Source organism: Anopheles arabiensis, chromosome 2 (assembly GCF_016920715.1).
Source record: "Anopheles arabiensis isolate DONGOLA chromosome 2, AaraD3, whole genome shotgun sequence".
Lineage (NCBI taxonomy): Eukaryota > Metazoa > Arthropoda > Insecta > Diptera > Culicidae > Anopheles > Anopheles arabiensis.
In genome coordinates this window covers 27,146,117-27,172,573 of record NC_053517.1, presented here as the reverse complement: position 1 = coordinate 27,172,573, position 26,457 = coordinate 27,146,117, and the positions used below count along the sequence as shown (strand labels likewise).

Genomic DNA, 26,457 nt, shown 5'->3' with positions numbered 1-26,457 from the left:
ACTCAAAACCACAGAAAACTTCTACCACAAAGATGAGAGATTCTAGCATTCTGTTTTGGGTTTGTTTCAATGGTTTAGATTGCCTTCAGAACAGATTTGATAGTAACTGTCGTTTTATATTTACATTCTATGTTTGTACAGTTTTAGTAGTGCACAGCAGCATTTCAAAAAACCACAAAGATTCACTTTTGTGCTACAGTACAGAACTGATACAGTTTCACAGCAACGTATGCAAGGGGGGAGGCTTTCTTCTGTCAAAATATTTACACGCAACAATGACAATATCACAGATGATTATGTTGGTCATTAAGTTGGCTAACATCAGTGATGTTCATGGGGGAAACTGAAACTGTTCCAATGCAATAGCATTTTCCAGACCAGAACAGGACTTCAGGGCTATTTGCGGACAATTATTGATAATTGAAGAAAAAGATTCCTAAGTATTGATTTTGCATAACTAACATATTAGTTTATTTATTAAATTAAATTACTTTATTAAAGATATTTTAGTATGACGTAGCTACTTTTTTTCTCCTTATTTATAATTAACAAAAAAATAAATAAATAATGATTGATCAATTTATATCCATTTTCAATTCCAACCCAACGGCAAACCGGTTCACCAAAAGAGAATAGCGCTGCTCCTGACAGTTTGACATAAGAAATTCACGTTAAAATGAATGATCAATCGTTTAGCTAATTACATACCAAAGACATTGTTCAGCGGCAACTACCACCACAAAGTAGCAACAGTACCAACACACAGAGAACAACGCTTAAAACAACAAGCACCACACAATTATGGAAAATGATGCAGAGAACAAAGATTCCACACATCAGTATGCGTAATTATGTTATTACCATATTATTATGAGGTTTGTTTCTCCTGGGTGGGCAACGGAAGAGACGAAACGAAGGATGGTGCATACGTATGACAACACGGTCTCCATTTGTTCGATTTTTCTTCTTTGACTGAAACGTGTGTCGTGTGAACCCATCTACCAACAACAACATGGACAGGAGAAAACAGAATAATTTTATTTTAAGAGAAATTCACACAGCCAATGGAGATACATCTCGACCACGACATGATTGAAAGACACCACGAAAATGAAAATAAAACTAAAAAACATCGTCACAACCAGCCAGTTGGGAGTTGTTTGCCGTTTTCCACTTCCCATCGGATGAACATGTCAACTGTTACGATGTCTAGCGATGGGTATGTCTCGTTCGCGTTTGACATTTCCATTTCAACTTCTTGTCTGTTCATGGATGGCTCGGAGGTGTGTTTCGTGTTATGTTCTGCTCATCCCTGCTTAATTCAACGACGTGCTTGAGCTTTTTAGCCGTGGACTCGTGCCCAAGACCACCCAAGCGTTCGCAAAAGGGTTCGTGAGACGACTCTGGTGAAAAAGACATCTATTTTTTTGATAGCTTAGATAATTTTAAACGAAAATAAAACACCTTCAGTTAGGTTGACGAGGCGTACACACGACATCACCACTAATCGATGAGACCAATAAATTTTGTCCATAACTCATCCATCCACCCTTTATGAATGAGCATAATGTTGCGTGTCATGCCTGTGCTGCATCATCACCTTTTTATGCTTTTTTGACTTTGACTGCGACGTTTGCGGGCTTTTCTCATTGTTACTGTCGAGGTCATAAATATCGGTATCTATCGTTGCTTCTCAAAAGCAATACCAGCAGGACCTTCAACGCGATCGTTTTCAGCTGCTTTTGAGGCTTGTGCTGTGTTCTCCTCAAGTTTCTCTTTTGGTCTGATTTGCTATAATTCGTCATGTCTACTGGTTAACAAGGTGTAGACAGCACATTGAACGTATATTGGCAATTGACGTCCAACCGTTTGACGTGAGAATGGGGCCAATTGTGGTTCGACAGCAAGGCAAAAATTCAACACGCAACGCATGAACGGCGCCATAACATTGAATTTTCTTGCTCGTCACGCATCGATGTGTTAGACCCGTAAATTGAAGATTTTGTTAAACATCAATTTCAATATTTATAACGGTAAACAAATGATTTATTTGCAAATGTCACCATTAGCTGCAAAACCATGTTTTTTATGACTATATCATAGAAAAATGCAGCAAATATCCCATACTGTCAATGTTTATCAATAATATGTATCAGTGGTGACATAAAAGTTGTGAATCTCACAAAAAAAAAACAATAACCCACTCGTTTTTTCACACAACCACAACAAATTTATCGAGGCAAGACTTTCGATTGCTAGGAAAAACGATATAAATGATTGCATTCAACGAAATTACACAAGCAAAACATGAATTCAACCATGTTGACCACCATATGCAGCCACTTCGATTTTATGATCAACCATTTACCGACTTAACATACCCTTTCACCTGTGTGTAAGCTACGACAGCGACAAAAAGATAAATATCCCGTTACAGACATGCAAATATGATCATTTCCCCTTTTTTGTCTCAAACTTATCGACCTTTTACCGATGGTTGTAGGAAGATTCACGATTCGTCTTCTTCTTTTGGCTCAACGGTTCAATCTCCTATTAATCTACAGTTATAGTTGACCAGCCAACGTTCCAGCAGATCGTCTATGCCTGATTATTTGAAAAGAACATTCTTCCTCTGCTTCTTATACACCGATTGTCGTTTTGGCGGGGTGGAAAGGGAAGACTGCATAAAAAATCAATAAAAACACCGTTTCCATAAAATGATAATCGAGGTTAATAGACCATAATCAAGCATTGTGTAACTAAAAAGATACTTTATTGATTCTTACTTCTAGCAGCATGATCATCTGTCAGAAGAATCAAACCAAAATAGAAACACGAAAAAACTCTGAACAATAAAATTAGACAACAACCCCGGCCTCATTAATGTTCAATGTTTTAAAATGATATGACCAAATGACCAAATCAACTCGACAGGAAATCACCCAGCATGGAATCTCTTACCATCATTAACTGTTATTTAAAAAAAAGTATATACATTGCAATAAAATATCTGGGATACTACAGAACATCTTTTAAAATCCACAGAAGTATACATCTAAGTAAATTCTCGTATGTACCAGTCTTGTAAAACAGTCGTCAACTCGCACGACTTCAAATCAGTTATTACTTCAAGATTTCATTGAAAATATTCAACACATTCAGCTTCTGCGTATATATAGTAGCAAAACCAATAAACAATCTGGTTGATAAATAAATAATACGAGACATCCGCAATCGATACGACATTATTCCATGCTGATTGCCACAGCAGGACCTGAACCCGACCACCCGGCCTATTCAACTTCAATGTACCTTAATGTCTAACTGACGTGCGAATCGAGCGAAATTCAGTCCCATTCTACAATGAGATACACCCCGACTGATGGAACACAGCAACGTCTCTCAACTGCTACACTGCGGCTGATCGAAAGACTTGAGCGATGAAAAACAGTCTCTCTCGATCGTGCTGCCAGTACTCAAGGACTGACTAGCTTCAAATGCTTCCAACAGATTCTGTCTGTCAACAATCAGTTGAACCCTGGCGTCTACAATTGAAAAATAAAACAACTCGCTGAACTACATGTGGGTGGATGCCGCGCTGTGGTATGTTTTACATTTTAATTCGTATTTTATTTATCTCCAATGCACCATGTAACTATTTGGTTCAGGGTTTTGTGGTTTTATTTAAATCTGAAACCCTTGCCGCCACTCGTGAATTGCTTGTCCCTTACTGACGCGACTTTTGTCACATTTTTTGCCACAACGGGAGGGATTAAAACACTGCTTTTTCATACAGCATTGGGTTGGCTGGTTTATCGGCGAATCTGGGCTACGTAAATAAAATTGTTGTTGCAACGAAAGAGTTTACACATGCACAGAAAACCAACAGCCTGACTTGCTTTTTCTTTTGCATTAAAAGGAGAAACACTCTGGAGGTCTTACACATGCAATGATGAAGATATTAATTTCTTGCACAATTCACTTTTACTTCACCGTATCTGCGTTGGCAGGCAATGATATCTCTAGCGTGGGCGAACATACCGATGGTTCGAGGTCAAGTTATCGTATTCCGTTACAGGATGGATTGAAATGAATGATGCTTGATGCAAAAAAAAATACAATATGTAATTCCGTGATAGTACCGACGTGTTTGGCACCAACTATTTTGTAACTTTTTACGCTTGCATCAAATAGTACCATCAACATAATATTTTCAAAGTATTTGAAACATTACGTCCGTATTTTCAAGCGTCACTTAAGATGTAGATATCAAATTACATTACTTTCACTTATCTGTACATACGAATGTAAAAAAAAAAACACAAACAAATCTTATTATGAATTGTACCATGCATTCCGTACTTACAGTCTGTCAGTCTCCGATGGGATCTTTCGGGGCACCTGAGTCAATCCTCGATGTGAACAATCTACCGTCGTGCCTGTGCAGGAACATAGCCGCGGACATCGTGTTTCTGCTCCAAAATAGCCTCCTCCTCCTCCGTACGGTTCTTCATTCGATGGCACAACGAGCGCTAGTACCACCGTAACGGTCAGCAGCATCAACATTTTAAACTGTGGTCCTGACCAAATCCCACGTTTGGTCATCATCATGTTGCCCGAAACGCGTCTGCTGCTGCTGTGAATGTCGACACCCAAAGGGTATGCTTCATGCAGCGCCTTCGCTTTGCAACCCTTTCCACCGATTCCAGCGATCACATTCACGTGAACTTTCAATACTGTGCGGGAATGAACACTGAATCTATAACCACATGCACTATTTGCCGCACACTTTTCGCTTACGAACTCACACTGGTATACTCCACCTGCAGGGAATAATTAATAAATGGTGATGATTATTATTTTCATTTGCACACTTTCACACTTCCGGTACACAATGAGATGCTTTTAACTCGTCCAACCACCACACGGTCACGTTCTATCTAAATTTCCAAATCGTAGCTAGGGGGCACAATGGTCTGGTCTAGTCCTTTCTGAGCCAAATTTGCTTCTGCCTCAAAAAGTCTATGTTTGTTCGTGATTTTGAATTTAGTTCCGATTGTACTTATACAAAAAACGGTTTCAATAAAACCAGCACTTCTGTGGAGTGTACAGTCATACCACACCGCATATCTGTTCACTTCCACATATAAGCAAAACTCAACATATAAACACCAAAGTCAAGCCGGTTCGCCTCGGATAGCGGTTGTTCTTTCTATGTAACGAGGGGCTGGAGTGCATTAAAACTCAATCACATTCACTAATTTAATTATGAAAATAATTTAGCTATAGTTAACATAAACGGTGAAAATTCAGGGCATTTCAATATTAGCGAAGACGCATTTCACAAAACAGCGTTAGGTTCAACCGATCATACTCGACGACATCGTTGAAGAAGGTGTGCAATTTTGATTCGTATGTAGTGTTTTATTGATGCATCCATTTACCATCTCAGTCTGTATGATATAAGGTGGCAGTTGAAATATGGCTTGAACAGTCGAGATTTTGTCACTTTAAGTATATTTTTGATGCATCAGAATGGCTAATGAGATAGAATGGTTCAATGAATGCGCCAATGAATCCCATTATTCACATATTGCTTATTCACGTGTTGAATCTGAAATGAAACAAAAAATAGAACATATATGAATTTCATGTAAAATATCAGAGTAAATAAAATTACAAACAAAACAAAAACCATTGTCATCTTATCTCAAATCACTTTTTAACACACATTTAAAGCTTACATTACGAACTAAACACATAATTAAAGAATAATAAAAACAGTCGTTTTTATCTAGCTTCCTAATAAAATATCGTCCTCCTTAAACCTAATCCAAAAATCTGAATTTTTCTACAGCACCTGGCTAAAATGGCTTACGACAAAGTAAATATTTGGACATTAGACAGCTTGCTCGTGTTCAAATAATTGTCCTAGTCCTAACGCTGATAAGCACTACGAAAACAGTTTATAAAGCATATGCTTTAACACAGGAAACTCGATAACGAACACCTCGCATTGCAGAACGAAGCATAGAACGAAAATGGGAGCATAACTGCCAGCATGACATTCTTTAGGTAAGCTTATATGCATACTAGCACAAATAGAGTACCACAAAGTTACAAGAAACTCTGACAATTATCCAGAGCTACTTTTTTCTAAAGGTACATACATTGTGTGAGCCGGTCTCGTAGTACAGTCGTCAACTCGTACGACTTAACAACATGCCCGTCATGGGTTCAATCCCCAAATAGACCGCGCCGCCATACGTAGGACTGACTATCCTGCTATGGGGGGAATCAATTAGTCACTGAAAGCCTAAGCCCACAAGTGGGTACAGGCAGGCCTTGACCGACATCGGTTGTTGAGCCAAAGAAGAAGACATACATTTTGTAAAAAGAAGAAAAACATGATTAAAAACCACTTTCATTTATAAAAATATTGCTTTTCTAGCCTTCAATCTCAGTATTAAAAACATTATCCGCTGTGCGTACGAAATTCGAAAGAAACTTTTAGCAATATACAAGCTAGTCTTTTAAACTGTTGGCTTTATAAGTCTTCTCATTTCTAGATACGCCGAAGACCCTCCATTTGCACACATCCAATAAGACATCTGCACTTGGAAAGGTGCTATATTATTATCAAACAACACCATCTGCTCGTATCTTGCGTTTGTTTTTGTTTTCATTACATCATGTTGCAATGCTGCCCTGAACGGTGGTAAGCAATAAAAAAATATTCGGAGATTCGTCTTCTTGATAAGTCAAAATTGAGTTTCGTACTGTCTGTGCACGGTATCGTAAATGTAACTTAGGCCATCCGATTGTTGGAGGAAAAAAGTCTTCTACAATATGTTTAAAATTGATATGGCACTTAGAATTATTATGTTCAGTGGCTTATCTGCACTTGAAATATTTAAGGTTAACATGCTGTATAAAATAACCACATCTCCTAGGGGCGTAATTTCATACCTCTTTAAAAAATAAAAAGTAACAAAAGATCAGTTATTATTATTTTCCTCTTGTCTCTTTGCTGGGAAAAATAATGTAACAAGTGCGTTTTTGTACCTTTCTTTAAGAAAGTAGGAGTATCAACAAATTGAGTATTGATTTCATTTCCATCTTTCAAATAACTAAAACAAATATTTCAGAATTGTTTTCTTGACTCTTGAATTGAGTCCTTTAAGAAAACAATAAAACAAAATTGAGCTTAAAGTTACGCTAACTCTAACCAAATTCAGTAGTCAAACGGCTAAGAAAACCATTTGCAACAGCTATTTCTATCAGCATCTTTCAGAATTCAAAGAACAGAATTGCACTACAATATCAGCCAATTCGCATTTCGAGCTGCCCTCCAGCGAGCCTTCACCTTCGCATCACAAATCACCGCCCTGGCTCAGTAAGCATTGCGGGGCGAGATTAAACAGCGAACGTGACCAACACCAGTGCCGGAGTGCTTAAACAACAATTTTCTTCACTGTTTATGAAAGCATTACTCCCACCGTGCTTCTAACAGTAGAATGCCGGATCGAAACGTGTGCGTACGATATAGCGTTATGATATCGGAGGGAAGGTGTGCACTGACGAACCACAAACGTGTATGGCTGGTAACAATCGGCGGATGACTGGGACGGCCGATACCTTACGGCCTTTTCCCTTTCTCATTTCGTAGTAGTTTGCTCGTTCTGAAGCTTCAATCAATGCCACTGCCCTAAGGTTAGAGCACACTGCTAACAGTTTGAGCCACAGTTCTGGCTACTGTTGCAGATTAATTCTTCGATATCCATGATTCCGAGGGATCTCTCAAATAAATTTACCCCTGCATCGCCTAAGGAGAGCCGCAATTCTGTCTGCATCATTTCCCAACCCCAACCTCGACAATCACGACCGGACATTAAATCGGATGCACTCGAATTTGGTACCACTTGAGCCGGTGGCTTGAGAGGGAGCACTAAGCACGGTTAAGAACACATCTCTTCGAACAAACAGAAGCGTGTTCTTTCTCACCATACCAAGCCATGTGCTACCGACAGGATCGTATGTTTGCCTAATGATTGAATTGGGATGAAATTTCACTCGAAAAGCCACACGCGATTGCTCACGGGTGCTCATGGTACACTTTTGTGCCCTACCGACCTCGGGAAATTATTTCCATTTCTTACCGCTCTGATGTGCAACATGATGGACGAGCTGGTCGGGATTGCGGTAGATACACAGACGGAAGGGCCAACCGACCGGTAGATTACCATTTTGGAACGCTAGTAAAAATAGAGAACTCGTGCAACATAAACCAGATAATTGGATTCTCTACAGGGAAGATGCCAAACACAGAGCAGGCACGCATCTGTGGCAGAACAACAACGAGCGGCACGCATTTTTAATCTACGCATCCCTGGATAGACGGGTGCACACTGAAGTGTTTTCGTGTGCCGCTCTTGGGAAACGTAATGGATTAATTATTAAAATATTGTTTCAAACTCTTACGCACGCTAGCATCCGTAAGCAGAAGACGCGTGATTTCTTCATGTTTGCTTCCAATTTTGTATTTTTGATGAGAACATATTCTTAGCAACACGCTTCTTCCTCTAAAACCATCGTGCGTAGTTCGATAATGGCGTAGCAAACAACTGCTGTAAAAGGGAAGCTACATTTCACAAACATTCCGACTACAACATTCTACCGTAACGTGAAACATGGGACGACGCACTAATTTTTGAAAGCTTTACTCAACCAACCAACTAAGTGAGCAATCCTTTTCTGGTTGCTTGTTGAGCACCGAGCCCGTATTTTGGCACGCTGTGTACATAAACAACGTCCAGCAAACTCATCCAAGCGCTAATTCCTCGGCATTCTACAGAGCAGGATATTTGCCATTGTTTGGCAGAGTAAATTTACATTAACCTTTTGCACAACTTTTTTAACAATATCAAGGGCTTGTGCAAGCCCTTTTCAAACAGTTTCTGCAGTAAAGAATGGGTGCGCAGTTCACATCATCGTCATGCTCGTCACATGTCAAAGGAAGCAAATAATTGTTTGCCAAAGCATTATGTAAAGAAGAAACGACTACTTTGACGAACTGTCATACAACAACAGCAAATCTGATGTCTGCAACATGTCTTTGTTTACAGATTTTTTATTTTATTTTCCTTTTCTTTCGTAATCATGGGCTTTATGTCTGTCACCGATAAGGATATGCGGCTTACCTACGCATCAGACGTAATCAGATAGTTATTGCACATTTCAAACATAAACAAGACCGTTAAGGTAGTATATTAAAAAAAACCGCCAGTACATCTCATGTATCTATCTTTTCTTTTAAAATTCAGCTAAGTTAAGTTTCTCTTTAAATGATTAATTTAGTTTAGTTCTCTCCCTCAAAGAGAATACCTATTTTGTCTTTGTCTATGAAGTACAGTAAGGTATTTAATTTTGAGCTTGAATAGTGAAACAAAGCAAGCCATTCAGACACTCTTTGCATCCTTGCACTTGGAATGCGATTATGAAGATAGATACTGCACTCCGTCTGTTGCATTTTATTGTAATGTATTGAACCAACCTTCAGATAAATCAAAACACACCTACGAACAGGATCGAATGAATAATCATATTGGATAATTAAAATTAATATCTGCATCTCTACATCTATTTGCATGAAAACATCCTTCCCAACTTCCCCTACAAAACTCCAACAGATTCTCAAGTCATCTTTAAATTCAACACTATACACATACTATTTTTTCATCTATGATTTCTTCTATGACAAAACTAAAGGCCTAATGGTTCACACAACTACCGAAATCGAACCCTTCTCACTTGAGAGCACTCTACAATCTCACATGTTCTGCCTGAAGTGCGATTTCCTCCGTCAACGTTCTGCCCAGCTTACAATATGCCTAAGGGTTGACGCCTTCTTTGCCGATGGTGGTAACTCGATTAAAATTTAACCCCTCGTTAATGGATGGGTCAGCGTGTTTCGTACGAAAATCTCACCGGTTTCTATTTGCCGGTAGCAATGAAAAATTGGTTACCCCTCTCTGTGAGTATTTCACTCCACCACGGAAAGGGTTTGCCGCAGGTCGGATTAACCGAGGCATCATCGTTGCGAATAAAACATCATTCATTAATCCAAACATTCGACAAAGGAGCCCTATTGTACGATTTCCATTTGCACGGTTGCTTCCTTCATACAACGGGTTTCCAAGTTCGAAGATTGCACATATGAATGATTATCCATTTTCTCGTCTGACAGTTGACGTGAGTTTGTGTCATAACCATCGAAATGTCAACATCACCAAATGGACCAACCTGGTAGCGGTTGGCTGACAGCGGCTGTCAACAGGGGGAACGGGAAAAAGTGCGCCACTGGAGCAGCGTCGGGAGAAGCGTACAAACGGAAAAGATACAGAAGTACAAATATACGAGTGAATTACAACAAATTGGCGACGAGGAAGTACGAAAACCACGTTATTATACCTAAGCAAACTAAGCTTGTGTTGTTTTCATGGATCCGGCGTCAAAGAAGACCGAAATTCCTGCTGCTTCTGTCACCACACGGGCTGCTGCTAAATCTGCCAGTACCGGAACACCTACGGCCGATTCTTCTTCAAACCTTCTTACTGGCGTCCTTGCTACGGACAATTCTGCTACTGCTAAGCCTATTTCTTCGAACACTTCTACTAGAGGCCCTGTTACGGCCCATTCTGCTGCGGTAAAACCAAAGGCATCCAGTTCTACTACATCCAGCAAATCGGTGCCCGGCTCAAGTGTGGGTGAAGGTACCGCTCTGTCTGTTTCGGTCCGGGGGATAACTACTGCTGTTACGAATATGTCTACAATGTTCTCATTTGAGCCGTTTGATCCAACAAACTGCAAACTCCAGAGATGGTTGGAAAGGTTGCAAATTGCCTTCAAAATCCATCGAGTTTCCGAAGAAGACAAACGTGATTACCTTCTCCATTATATGGGTGGTGCTACTTATGACGTGTTGTGCAACAAGTTAAAGAATGCAGAACCGCAAACTAAAACGTTCCAGGAAATTGTTTCCATTCTTCAAGAGCATTTCAACCCAAATCCTTTAGAAATTTTGGAAAATTTCAAGTTTGCAAATCGGAAGCAAGCTGAAAACGAAACACTGTCTACGTATCTAATGGAATTGGAGAAGCTAGCACAAACATGCAATTTTGGGGATTACCTCGACAAAGCCTTGAGAAACCAATTTGTATTCGGACTCCAAAACCGTGCGATCCAATCGCGGTTGCTCGAGGTGCGCGACTTAACATTGGCTAAAGCGAAGGACATAGCTTTTAGTATGGAAATGTCAAATCGAGGCGCAGACGAAATACACGGCGCCGGTGCAGCGTATCCAGTTCAGCACATCAGCACCACGAGCAAGAAGAAGAGCAAGCCAACAACGGTTCAAAGGAAAACAGCTTGCTATCGGTGTGGAAACGAAGAGCATTTTGCGGATAAGTGTCGACACCGGAATGCAATTTGCAACTACTGCAAGAAAATGGGACACTTGGATAAAGTGTGTCGTACAAAACTACAACGAGCAGGAGTACACACACTGGAGTACGAGCCTGATCTTCCTGCCTGTGACGATGACGTTGTGGATGTGCTCAACCTGAGAGCAGTGCAAAATCTGGCGGGTAAGTTTTTGCTGGAAATGGAAATCTCTGATAGAAAACTTATTTTCGAGGTGGACACGGGTTCTCCAGTATCACTAATAAGTAACAGGGATAGATTAAATTGTTTTCCTAACACATTGATGAAGAAAAGCAATGTAAAATTGAAAAGTTACTGCAACGGTGTTATCAACGTTCTTGGAGAGATCGAAGTGAGAGCAAAAATTAAAAATTTAGAAATTCCTTTGCCATTGCTTGTCACAAAATCCGACAGAAATCCTTTGCTTGGACGTAACTGGATGAGAACTATAAAGTTAGATTTGAATAAATTTATGCATACCAGTCAAGAAGTTTCATATTGTGAAAAGGAAAATTTCACTCCATGCTCAATACTAGAAGCTCTACTAAAAAAATATTCGGAAGTATTTGAGGCAGGAATAGGCAAAATTGAAGGGTTACAAGCTTCATTAACTCTTCGCAAAGAAACAAAACCTATTTTTATCAAAGCGCGGCCTGTCGCATTTGCTGTCCGAGATGCTGTAACCAATGAAATCAATAAGTTAGTTGAGGAAAACGTTCTAGAGAAAGTCGATCATTCTGAATGGGCTACACCTATTGTGCCAGTAAAAAAATCAGGGGGTAATGTAAGATTATGTGGTGACTATAAAATCACGGTTAATCCAAATCTATTAGTAGACGAGCACCCACTACCGACAGTTGAGGAATTGTTCACAAATATTGCAGGCGGGGAAAAATTTTCTAAATTAGACCTTTCCCAAGCCTATCTGCAATTGGAGGTAAGCCCCGATTGTCGGGATATTTTAACATTAGCAACCCACAAAGGATTGTACCGCCCTACCAGACTAATGTACGGGGTGGCATCGGCACCAGCAATATTTCAGAGGTTAATCGAACAGATTCTACAGGACATTCCAGGAGTAACTGCTTTTATTGATGATATTAGAATTACAGGGCCAAACGATGAAATCCATTTAAAAAGATTAGAAGAAGTACTAAAAAGATTACGAAAGTACAATCTAAAAGTAAACAAAGCTAAATGCGAGTTTTTCGCAGATCAAATAGAATATTGTGGATACCTAGTTGATAAACATGGCATACACAAACTACATACAAAAATTAAGGCCATACAGGACATGCCGGCTCCGAAATCCGTAGATGAATTAAGATCTTTTCTAGGTTTGGTAAATTATTACGGACGGTTCTTCCCAAATTTAAGTACTGTAAACTATCCTTTAAACAATCTTCTAAAAGATGGAATACCATACGTTTGGGACGAGCATTGCCAAAAGGCATTCGCTCAGGTAAAAAGGGAAATGCAAACGGAGAGAGTACTGGTACACTATGATCCTAACCTTCCTCTCATATTAGCTACAGATGCCTCACCTACGGGGTAGGTGCCGTCCTTAGCCATAAATTTGCCGATGGAACCGAAAGGCCATTACAATACGCATCGCAAACTTTAAACAAAACTCAACAGCGATATTCTCAGATCGACAAAGAAGCCTACGCAATCATTTTCGGAGTGCATAAATTTCACCAATATTTATATGGACGGAAATTTACTCTGGTAACGGACAACAAACCCTTATCACAGATATTTTCAGAATCCAAAGGATTACCAACGATGTCGGCAATGCGAATGCAGCACTATGCAGCTTTTTTACAAGGGTTTGATTATAACATTCGTCACCGGAAATCTGTAAACCACTGTAACGCCGATGCATTGTCAAGGTTGCCTTTACCGTCAGAGGATTCTGATAGAAGAATAGAGGATTCCGATTTAGTTGAGATCAACGTAATCGAAACATTGCCTTTAACAGTTCCTGAATTGGCAAAAGCCACAGCTGTAGACCCAAATGTTGAAGAACTACTGCGTGCCCTCAGAACGGGTAAAATAATTTTACCGAAACACTGTTTTGGTATTGATCAAAATGAATTCGATTTACAAAGTGATTGTATTATGCGGGGGAGTAGAGTTTACATTCCGCCTTTATTAAGAGAAAAGGTATTACAGGAGCTTCACTCTTCTCATTTTGGGATCTCTAGAATCAAATCTTTGGCAAGAAGTTATTGTTGGTGGCCCAACATAGACAAAGAAATTGAAAATATTGTAAATAACTGCCAACCCTGTCAAGAGACAAGAGCAAACCCACCAAAAGTACCGATACATTGCTGGGAGAAAGCAGAAGGGCCTTTTCAGAGGGTGCATGTGGATTATGCTGGTCCTTTCATGGGAAGCTACTTTTTTATTTTAGTGGATGCTTTCTCTAAATGGCCTGAGGTCCGTGTCGTCAACAACATGACTACCGAAACCACAATTAATGCCTGCAGGGAAATATTCAGTACATTCGGAATTCCTATGGTTTTGGTTAGCGACAATGGCACTCAATTTTCGTCAACGGAATTTACCAGGTTTTTAAAGCTAAACGGGGTGATTCATAAATTTAGTGCACCTTACCATCCAGCGACAAATGGACAGGCCGAGCGTTTTATTCAAACACTAAAATCAAAGCTGAAGGCAGTAAAGTGTAATCGTACAGAAATTCCAGAAGTGTTGAGCAATATTCTATTGTCTTACAGAAAAATAATTCATCCTAGCACTGGTTTTTCGCCCTCTTTGTTAGTATTTGGAAGGCAAATACGCAGCCGTATTGACATAATGATTCCAACTTCAAACTCGAACAATAGAGAAATCATAAAAACTAAAGATTTTGAAATAGGACAAAGAGTAGCCGCAAGGGAGTACATTAAAAATAACAAATGGGAATTCGGAAAAGTAACAGCAAGATTAGGTAAACTGCATTATGAAATAGAGTTAGATGATGGACGAACTTGGAGACGTCACATCGATCAAATGCGCGCTGTGGGTATTAGTATGCAAAAACCCATAAATAGGAACACTTCTTGGCAAGGCAGAGAGACTACTTCGCATAATTTGGAATCAGAAACTAATACCATCCCGAAAAATAGCAGTACACCAGAACTAATGACAGATTGTGGATCTAGGTCAATAGTACAAGCGCAACCATCCAACCCTCCACCAATGAGTTTTCCATCAGAGGCTCCATGTTCAGCGGAAATACCACCGGAAGCAAAACTGCGGCGATCAGCAAGGAGTATCAAAACACCACAAAGGCTACTACTGTAAATAACTATTTCGGAGGGAAGAGCTGTCATAACCATCGAAATGTCAACATCACCAAATGGACCAACCTGGTAGCGGTTGGCTGACAGCGGCTGTCAACAGGGGGAACGGGAAAAAAGTGCGCCACTGGAGCAGCGTCGGGAGAAGCGTACAAACGGAAAAGATACAGAAGTACAAATATACGAGTGAATTACAACAGTTTGTAAAAAAAGGGTTGCTGTTCCGAAGGGGACTGTTCGCCCTTGTTAATAGTTTCGTCAAAAGTTAGATATGGAATTCCAATTAATTTCGCGTTAGAGTAAGAATCATGATATGACAAAATTGTTCTGCATTACCATTGTTATGAAAAAAGAGGAATAATTTAAAAATTTTGGGTTGGTAAAAACAATGATAAACACTCATTTAAAATTGTAAAAACCGCACCAAAAAAAATAAACTGAAACTTGACAAATCCAAACGATTCAAATTTAATTTTTTTTTTCATAAACCTTTCCAAAAGTAAAGGATTAATTTTACAGTAATACGAAATATTGCAAGACAGCAAGACACGTCATTCTCGCTATGTATTTTTTAAGATACGGTTATGTGACCTTACGAGAACATAAAGGAAAGGAAACTTCATAATTTTTGTACTTAATTTATTGCCACTCTTTTCTAAATATTATTTGTCCTCGATACATACATTTGGGATAAAAACCGTTTTTGAGTATTATCAAACATTAACCAAGCAAATTTGTCACGATGGCCTCTTACAATTCTTATTAATCCCAATTCTTTAACACTCATTCGTATGCAGTCGGTGCAACATATACATACTCCCCATCCGGTACGCATAGCAGTTCTGTATCTAAATAATCATCACATATTTCTAGCCACCTTTTCTAAAATTGGCTAGTGTAAGTAGATTTTTAATGTTTCTATGCTTCTACTAGTCTATTTTATAGTCTAGTTTTACGCCTCTGGATGCTCTACCCTTCGTAGCTGCTGCTGATGCTATTTATGTCATTTATGCAGTGGATATTATTATTTATTTCGGTTTTACCTTCATTGCAAAAAATAAAGATAAAAATTAAAAAAAATACAATTAAAAATGCAAAAAAAGTTTTCAATCAACAGTTTATACAAGCAGAACCATCATCATTTTCAAACTATTTGAATCATTCAGCATGCAATAAATTGTGGACTATTTCAAAAGGGTGAATGAATGTCTCATTTCCTATTTGCACACACAATAATATAATTTGTCGTAAATTAACTAACAAATGTTATTTAAACATTGGCCAGCTTCCAAAAAACCAGGGCCTTTTTTATATCGTTTGCTACAAAATATATCCAAAGGCAAGGCATTCAGCAATGTTTACGTTTTTCTTTTCAAACTTTCTACAACGAGTTTTCTGTATCTCTCATTATGAGCACAATTTTACCACCAAATAGTAATACAGTTGAGCTCCTTACGGGTCGTGGAAAATTGCTGGTATGGGTACCAATTTTATGATGATTATGCTATAACACTCTTTTCGCCCTTTCACCTACACCGAATTCATAAAACCCTTGTTATTGCTACAATGCAGACACGAGTTCTGAAACATAGCCTTAAGACATCCGCCGTTCCTGTGCTCAAATAATCAAAGTCTTTCTAGAACCCAGCACCGCTTCCATACCACGGGGAAACACAAAATAACACAATGGTACCATGGGGCTACCGTGTTTACTTTCTCCAAACTACCTTCTGCAGAACAATTCCACCAGTTCCTTCAAAAATGCAAGAAAACCGCAAAGAAAGAACATGCTTTCTTCCGTACAATCGATTGGAACGTTTCTTGCAGCAGTAAAGACTGAACACAATGTAGAGGAAGCTCGAAGTACAACCCCCACACGCGCCATGCCACTTATCGCCATCCAACTATCACCTCTGTCGTCATCAACGTTATCGGTGAAGCTGTTGGCGCTGTTGTCGCCATAGGGAAACGAATTTTAATTTCCTCTTTCACCAAAACACATTTCCCCTTTGGAACACCTTTGGGTGTGGAACTACGCTGCTGTCTTGATTTGATGGTTCCTCTCTCTCCATGCGCTATCAATACAAAAAAACCGTACCTTACCAGCTAAAAAAGTACGAGAAACTTTTTCAATTGTGATATTGTTCACCGGCCGGATTCTACGCGAAAATACAGCCAAACTCGTATATTCAATGCTTCACCGGCACAACGGATATGCTCTTAGCTTTTGTTTTCTCACCCACCACTCCTAGAAAAAAAAAAAACCGTTACTTAAATAAAATTGGCATACCTTAGAAATATATCATTTTGCTAGTTACACATATTTTCGCTTTTCGTTTCACGTATTCGTGTCAAGGAAGCCCCAACAAAAACCGGTACCAACATTCCTTAATTACGCCAATCATGTGTTCAGCGCAATTTCTAATGAAAAATTTCAATCTGCAAAATTCATCTCTTTTCCATATCGTTTGCTTATGTTGGCCATTGAGGTAAAAATGACAAAATTCACCGGAAGCATTTAGTTTCGTGCACAGACGGGAAAGTACCCCGTAGCAACCAAACGGAATTGGAAAACAGATTTAGTTTTCATCCGTGACTTCTAAACAGCCGAATGCAAAGAGATCCTTGATAGTATAATCATCTTTTTCAGAACACATAGAGCTTTTAGCGCGATAGCTAGCTTAGAAAAGATAATCGGATGAAAAAGATAAAAGAACAGAGCCTTTCTTTATCATTTTTATTTTCAGAGCCAGATAAAAGAAGAGAGCAGTTTCTCCGTATTAGCCAAAAATCGGTTTCTTTTTGTTATTCTTTTTTTTGGAAATATCGTTTCAAGAGCATCATTGTTAAATGCTCTGACAGAAATAAAAATGAACCATTGGAGAAAGGCTTCAAAATATAACAGACGGCATCAACTAATTCAGGTAAAAGTTCTATTTTTTTGTCATTAAAAACAGAACACTTTGAATTTCTTAACAGCAATTTAAAAAAACAGAATGAGTTATTAATTGGTTTTCTTAACTCATTGCCTGGAGAAAAAAATCTTTAAAGACAGGAATCATAATGCAGTCAATACACGATGATAAATAATGATTGAAACTAAAAGGAAACGTTAACAACTAAAAGACCTAAGCTGAGACACTAACAATTGTTAATTAGAAAATGAATACCCAATCTTATAGCCCACGTAAGCTACAAATATTTTGCAAGAGATTAATAAAGAAACCAATTAAAAACCCAACATCTACGAAGTGACAAAAAAAAATCGCTCAAGGCAAATGATTGATTATAATACTAGCCATTGAAAATAGGATAAGTTACGAATCGTTTGAACTTTTTGCAAGTAGAACCTAATTATTCTTAAGCTTGGTCTTGCATTAAAGACTGTCATCTTCAATCCTCCGATGGATCGTAAGGAATTGTCTGGCATAAAAACATTTTCATGAAATTTTCACCGACGCAAGACACGCTGCATGTTGCTAATCTATCTCATAAATATAATTATATTACGCTTGCTACGAAAACTACTATAAAGATCTCTGCCACAATAACTAATGACCGGCTACTTAAGAACCCGCAGTCTTAGGTTCAATGAAAGTCTGAGAGCAATCATGATGGTGCAGCATCTCCCGTAGTAATCCTGCCGGAGGTCGCTGCTAATTTATAAGCACAAATTGATCCGCATCAAATCCAATTTAATCCAGACCCATTTGTTACCATTGCCCCAAGAGCCCGAGGATATAGGCAGTCCAATCGGCAAAGAGCATTATACACTTTAAGGGCGTGTATCGCAATCGCTATGCTCTCAGAGCAAGTCGCTCAGTGACTGTCAGATGTATGCTGGGACGACTCGGTCGTTCATGTATATGGTCACCGTGTTTCGTCGAATGCTGTAAGACGGTTTCCATTCATGGCACAAGTTCGCATAACAGTTGAATGAAAAGAGCTCAAATTATGCAAGAAGAACACTTTTACGCACTCGAACAAGTGAAAGTAGAAAACAAATGCACACCATCAAACAGGGCCGGTAGTGTTGTATGTCGCTGTATTGTGTCGAGGCTATTGCCCGAGATGATTGCAATACCTCGTCGCTCTCCGCCTCGCCACCGGTGGTGTAGAATGCTATCCTGCATTACTACCCGTCATGTACTTCAAGGACCAGAATTGATTGAATTAATTCTAATCTAATTCAATATGTAAAACATCTTCAACTGGGCGCCTTGCTACGTGCAAAGACCTTCACTCTTATCCTCCTATCGTTGCGTTGGCGTAAGTTGAGTTTATTTACACAAATGGTTTAAAGCCTGTCACGGAACAAACCTGTCTAAAGCTGGATGTGAGTCAGAGGTGGAGATTAAACCAACTGAATAGAAATAGAAAATTTTCACATTTGCAAAACGATTCGAACAGCATTACCAGCAATACAAATTGTGGTGTACAAACTCGCTGAGCAGACGAAAGCTGGGCACTCACATCACTAATCACACAAAGATCATTTAGCATTTTGTACTCTACCATGATCGCAGTTGATTATTCAAAGGTTTTCATCATAGTTTTTCGTCATGAAATATGTTTTTCATTATTTTGTTTTGTTTCGGCAAAACATGACATTCTAGAGGAAGAGGAAGAATAAGGTCATTTTTTAATAACAAATGTAAATAATGGTTTATAATTTCAAAAGCACAATTTGGTAACATTGTTTTTACAAGCGTTTAGTAAATAAACCTTACTGAAGTAAAAGTTATCTTTATTTTGAATATCTTAAAAGCATTCATAACACGCTAAAACGGATTCTGATACCTATTCTTTACCATTCAACTATGTCTCATTCATTACAAAATACGTTGTAATATTTTGAGCCAGTCAATCTCAACATCCAGAAATATCTCATACACGGTTCTGTATATACTGCATTTAGTAAGCACCATGTAACAAGAGTAAGTAAACACACTTGAACGTTATAATGCTGCAAAGAATTTGTATCAGGTTGCATTTACGTTTCTACATTCCAAGTAGTCTTTAATTACGATACAGTGAATGTGAGTGTAAACCGCTTAACAAGAAGTAACACCACATGATGCATTCGAATATTAAAACTATTATTCAAGTATACACAGTGATGGTAGACACAACATTTCGAACATGTTACTTTACCAACTTAAATATTTGATAATACTCCTAGAAAATCTCAGACTTACAAGGTTTATTTATTAGTTTTAGACATTCTTGTGTTATGTTCAGAGCAACATAACTCGATATTCCGTATGTATTACTGTTGTAGACTAATGCAAGTTCCCAATCATAACGTACTGTACACATTCATGAACCTTTTTCGTAATGCCACGAAAAAGAATGATATGTTTATCCAAATGTAAAATCCAATCATATCAAGCAGCAGACACACGATTATCATACAATGGTTCAGATTACAGGTACAATAAACCACTGAGTATAAGATGTAGTTTATATTGAAATCTTGAAGTCCACATTCCCCTTTTGACGATGTATTTCAATTTGATTCTTCACGCAGTTCCAACCCATGTCACATTCTCCATAGTTTCCCACGTCACAGCCCACATGCACCACAAGCCACACCGTTTAGTTATGTGACCTTATCCTGTACATGTTCCATGATTGACAGCCGCATTCTTTAATGGGAAGTGATTAATCACATATTCAATTACTTTGACAGTTTGATCTTGGGAGCTGCAGGCTATACGCGTGCTCATCATATGATAAAGTGCTTTGCAGCTGCCTTTCATTCCAAACGACCTCAATCCAAGGGGAGCCCATATCGGTTTGGTTAATGTGGCAAAAATGAATGAAAAATACTCGAGGATGAGTGTGGTGAGGATGAACGAATTTAGAATTTTCCTCCTTCTTTCAAAATAGTTTTGTTCTTCTAAAAAGCTATTGCACATAAACACATATCGCACATATAAAAAAAAACTGTCCTAATAAGATTTGAATATTATCCAAATGTGAGCTTAATGAAACAAACATATTAAGAAATAAATGATAGCAAAAATAACAACGTTAATATTCAGAGGTACTATCATACAACTCACAGCTAGAATAAAATAAAATTGACTTTTCTAGTTCTTCATAAACATTTTCAAACACAACCCCCACGCTGGACACTGTAATTTACTGTTAAATTTAAAAGCTACCGGAATAGACAACTGCTCACAACTGTCCAAGATATGCAATTTTCTACGGGTGGTACATGAAGCTTTGTTACAGGGCCCCATATCCTAATCTCATTTTCATTCATCTTTTCAACTTCAAACAGACTCCAATCAAATCAGCACTTCCAGGCCTAAGGAGCAACAAACACGAGTGTTTCTCACAGGCTTGTGTGACAAACGAAAGTACACAGTAATCTACTACAGCTACCACCATGTTCCAAAGAACGGAAAAGCCTGAAATGCCTGTCATCAGATCCTCCTCATTGCCAGTTTCCTGACCCGCCACCGTCTTTGTGTGGATTTGATAAGTAAGTTCAATGTCGACCAAATTAGACTCTGTGTGTATCGGCGGCATGGTTCGTTAAGCATTGATTCAAATGCTTCTTTAGAGCTTCTTTTTTCTTTGAGCTGCTTTTTTTCAGTCGACATAAGAGACAGCCTTCCATGCAGAGTTTAAAGCTTAAATCATATAGAAGTCCAGACTATGTTATGGACATATTTCAAAACAATCTACAACTTTTACATTTCTGCTTCGTTCAAATAGGACATAAACATAATAAAACACTTTTCATTGAAATTGATACGTTTTCGTGAGCATTAAAGTTTCGTCCAGCATTCCTGTATCGAATCATAAAATTTGCGTGATATTTTAGTGAGCTACCAAATGCTACATTGTTGTGTCTGCCTGTTCATTTTGCTCTTTAGGCTATACATTCAGTTAGTTTTCTTTTGGAGAAAATACATTGTCACCACTCATTACAATTTGCTGCTGATGCATATTTACCATGATCGTAACTCATAACGCATCTACACTACCTCCGACTTCTGACTCTAAACCGCTTCATAATCTAATCACCCTCCTAAGTTTCCACTGCCAACAACGAACATAAAATATCCAGTATAATATCACCCAATGATGCCATCTCACAGCATTCTTCTGGTCCTGTCTTTGCTTATCTGTCTTGACCCAGCTCTGCAACACAAGCGGCCAACCAAAGACAGAACGTAGCCATTTCTTCGGATTATACAGCATGCCCGGTCTAGTCACTCTGACAAGACACCAATGTGCCGAGTTGGGTTGATTTGAATATCTTAATAAACCGAAATAGAAGAAATGTCTGTCATTCTGCTTCAGCCCTTGAACTATCCAAGAGAGTAGAATGTACCATCACACAGATTTTGCAAACGACTTCTTGCCAAGCCCAAAACGAACGTATTTGCCTTTGCACGGTGTGGCTCTGATTCCTATGTTAGCCTGTTTTACGATCAGGCAAAAGAAGTAAAATGGAAATTACAAATTCACTGCTCGAAACCTGCAGTCTGCATGCTCTCTCATCATCGCACGCACATTTTGACTCTCACAATCTTAGTTTCAACGTCCATGGGACAACCGAGATCGAGATTTATCATTCCTTGATGTTTTGTCCAAATAAGAAGCATGAATGGGGGACTTTTCCACACAATTTGAATAAATTTGTATCACTGGCCGAGAATACCGCTTAGATTTAAAGCCTGCATCAACACATCGCTTCCTGCCTTCTGTTTTGTAGGATCTATGTACATGCTCTTTCAACACTCACCAAGAAAATGTACCACAAGAAACTCTAATCACAGATTCACGTTGTTGGTTCGTTGATAAGAAAGCAGTAGCAAATGTTACTTTTACAGAAGATAATGCCCGACATCGTTGATTTACCTGAAAAGAGACAAAACGGAACAACAAAAATTAAATCTTCAGCTGTTTTAACACGAGGGAGTTTTAAATGGAAGATAACGAAAACAAGTGGCTGTTTGTCTATGAAACTATTTTTGTAGCGTCAAGATACATTTATTATAATCTCTGACAAATCAGGTTAATAGTGGAAATCTGGAGACACCTTCCAGTGAGAAACTTTACGTATGTTGGTACGTCGCGATCCGTAAATATTCATTTTAGATTGAGAAACGTGCAAACGCTGCAAATGGTATCTAAAATATATCCGAATTGCAAAGTATTCACGCTATCATTGATCATATCATTGATCGCTATTGACATCATTGATAAAATCGTATAAAATTTTATGAGACCATAAGTAAGTGAGTTAGTATTTCTTTAAAATATACAAGATATACAGTTATAACAAAAGTCGTGAAAAATACTTTTATTGCGAAAGTTTTACATCATTATTTGTTAAGTTGAAGCAAAAACGATCCGTGAATAAATACGAAAAACTTTGCATACGCATCTCTATCACTTACCTATGCTAATGCCTTATGGAATTTTCTCATGTCTTTTTCTATGCATCCCCCATTCTCCTGAGTAGTTTGAACAACAACAAAAACCCAAGGAAGCTACACAAAAGCTGGCAATCACCGCAATCTGTCAACCGTACAACGGCCATGCTCATAAAAGAATGGAATGTTTGCAAAGTTCATTTGAAGTTTATTTTGCTCTCCTGTCCTAGGAGGTGATCCTACATTTTTGGTGTGCAAAGAATGCTATGCCAGGATAGAGGAAGGAACAGGTAACTCCATTACAAAAAGGTACGCTGCTTCGGCCTTAAATCGGTTCACATACTATGTGGAATGTTTTTCTTAACTTCGACCTTTCCGGTTACAGTCTGAATCCATCTATGCCTTACTAAAGCTACTCTAAATTGCGTATCATCGTTTCGCATTCCCTTTGCACCCTTAGTGGTCAAATTCAGCCCAAAAACCTTAAATTTAAACTAAAATGGAAAAGATTTGTCTAGCTTTGGCTGTAAAGTAGTCTTCTGGATTCAACATTTTTCACGCTTTTGCTAGCCATGAACCATGTCTCACATACTTTTCACGCTGCTGATGTCTTTGAAACAAATTGTAGAATATTCAACCCATCAAAGTTTATTATTTATTTACAAAAGGGTCGATTCAGATCAGATACAATTCTCCTCCATCTTACGCTCTTGCTAGCTGACTCTCATTCTTAGCTTATTTGGCTTGAGGTAGGTGAATCGAAAAGCGATTGAGTCATGAGACATTCGGCTTGAACAAAACACACTTTTCTCTAAAATCATCATCATAAGCGCATTCTTTCAAAACGCCATCATATATTTTCATTCTACATAAAAGCATTACATCCCACAATTCCAACATACTGACATTTGACAATACCAACAACTAGTATGAGTTACAGCTTAGTCCCCAGCAGGAATCGTTTTCCATTTACTCTGCCCTTTATTCGTCTTGATTCCATTCTCACCGGTCCATAAGATAGTACATTAAAAGCATCATGCCTTTTTTCCTTCACAGGAACTTTATTTCTACACATTCCTCCAGCGAGGAGTTTTAAATTGATTTTCGTCTGGCGTAACGAAATCATCAATAAAACGCTACATATCAATTGCGCACCAGCGAACGCGTACACTCCCTCATACGATTGTTTTCCGCCAACAAAACCACGACAAATAAGATACACGCGCGTCTCTCAGGCTACAGTACAAATGGGTTTTCCCCTGCCAATAAAAAGGGCGAAAGGAACCAGGAAACACGACAGACACGCACCGAGGCGTCACTGAAGCGAAATAAGGACACGTGACAGGAGTACAACACTTGCGAGCGAAGATCTGTAATCTGTACACCGATCTGTAAGTGTGCAAAGGGACTTCGTTTCCATCGCTATGGTAACACCATACATGAGTTTCAAGTGCTTCGAAACACTCAGAGCTACCATAAGCGTTTCTTAGGCATACCCAAAATGCTTGAGAATTCTGGTGTGCTAGTATTCAAAAAAGGTGAAGGATATTGCGTCGATTTAGAACACTGTGTGAGTAGGTTTGTGTGGTTTTATATTGCTTCTATCTGATATGTCCCTTACACTTTTCCTCTTTGATTTGGGAATCTCATTGCCATGCATGTATTCCAGGTAACTTACCCAAACAAACCAACAATTTCCAAGATTTCACTCGTGTTTATATAAAACATCTGAAACCTGAGACGGATTGAATTCAGGACAAAACGCCCCGTTTTTTCCATGCAATCGATTCGCAACAGCATTTTTAGAACGAAGCCACCATTTTACACTGAACAGTCAAGAGAAATATATTTCCCAAGACCTAATAAATTTGCAATAGACAATGTTTTGCGAAGCAACATTTCCGGAACTGATGGCAATGTGTCGTACGTGAGTTGCTTAGTTGAGTAGCTGTGAGCAATCGTGCGAAGCTCAACCGAACGTGTAACGTTTGGCGGTGGATCTTCTTATGAATATAGCAGCTTTCATAAATTATCGTCAAACCTTCCCGACACCATCATCAATCACAAACCTGAAGGGTATGAAACTCTTTCACAACACACTTACACTGTTACTCCTGCTGCATGGGACTTTGCTTGTACCATTTACATGAACCATTTCATTTATTAATCATGTCATGTTCTACCTACAAGCAGCGGACACTTTTATGTTACATACACTCCGCCAATCGATAAGTGAATTACACTAATGCTTCAAGCATTTGTCATCCGCTTCACATAAAGAACGCAGAGCCGCACCTCACGTTTATCACTAAACGTCATGAATAAGGCGATTGTGACGGACCATATCTGCATACAATACAAACGTAAAGTAAACACCTACTTGACCCTTATTATCACAGTGCTGTTCTATTAATCCAAATCTATACCTCAGCGATAACTCCGACAACCACACAATCGTCTTTCGCTACTTACGAAATCCACATGGCCACTCACGTTTGAAACAAAATACTTGTGCGGTATAACTCACGTGACCAGCAGGCCCGGAAGTGGCTGCAGCTCGATAATTAATTGCAGTTGAATGATACACTACCTCGTCTAGGCTGCACTGGACCAGTAATTCAAAATAGAGTACACAGAGAAACACCGCAACCATGTCGACGAATATCTACGGATTCCTACGATTGGCACCCAAACAGGAGGATATTAGCATACAACATGCACCGTGAGCCAACTCGTTTTCTCTCCATTGCTGGCTGTGCACATTCCATCCTAACCCAATCTCCAGCAACCAGACAGGTGCTGATCTTGTAAGCCTACAGTCACTTCCCGATTAGCAGGTATCGCTTCCATTGCCTCACAACATCCATCATTCGCATTTTGCTTGTGCAAGAGAACCCGTCCCTAAGCCACACATCGAGCAAGCGTTTTCCGAAAGTAGTTCCAAGGAAATTCCTTGCAGTTTCATCGGTCTACCAGTACATCATTCCAGAGCAACGCGAAAAAGCTGTTCTCTATCGACATTCGAGCATCTCGGATGCGTTGATACTGTACCAATCGTCTATCAACTACCAACAGTTCCGTGGTTCAACCAACGTTTACTTCATCTGTGATTTATTGCAAAACAGCAGCCACCATACGGTGTTACGAGATGTGCATCCGTTGCTTATCGGATCGAATATTGGTAACGTATTGGACCAAGGTTAGGAATAGCTGTTACTGACTCTTTTTTAATCTCCCTTTCCAAAGCTTTTTATCGCTTCATTTTGCAA

General features: G+C 38.9%; 2 protein-coding genes across 7 annotated transcripts in view; one reads left to right on the top strand and one right to left on the bottom strand.

Moving 5' to 3' along the window:
• Positions 1 to 26,457, bottom strand: part of LOC120903634 (protein slit) — a 148,185-nt gene that overhangs the window by 94,530 nt on the left and 27,198 nt on the right. For all 6 annotated transcript variants that reach the window (XM_040313180.1, XM_040313187.1, XM_040313197.1 and 3 more), the window contains exon 2: positions 4,367 to 4,823. In XM_040313180.1, coding sequence (XP_040169114.1) covers positions 4,367 to 4,611 — 245 coding nt within the window. In that variant the 5' untranslated portion in view covers positions 4,612 to 4,823. The remainder of the gene's footprint in view (positions 1 to 4,366; positions 4,824 to 26,457) is intronic.
• LOC120903677 lies at positions 10,758 to 15,116 on the top strand. The gene is made up of 2 exons (XM_040313244.1): positions 10,758 to 11,645; positions 14,649 to 15,116. Exons 1-2 carry the CDS (start codon positions 10,823 to 10,825, stop codon positions 14,654 to 14,656), a joined length of 831 nt encoding a protein of 276 aa, XP_040169178.1. The 5' UTR covers positions 10,758 to 10,822; the 3' UTR covers positions 14,657 to 15,116.

Excerpts from the sequence above, each read along its gene's own strand:
- LOC120903677 (XM_040313244.1), top strand. The coding sequence starts at position 10,823 with ATGTCTACAATGTTCTCATTTGAGCCGTTTGATCCAACAAACTGCAAA.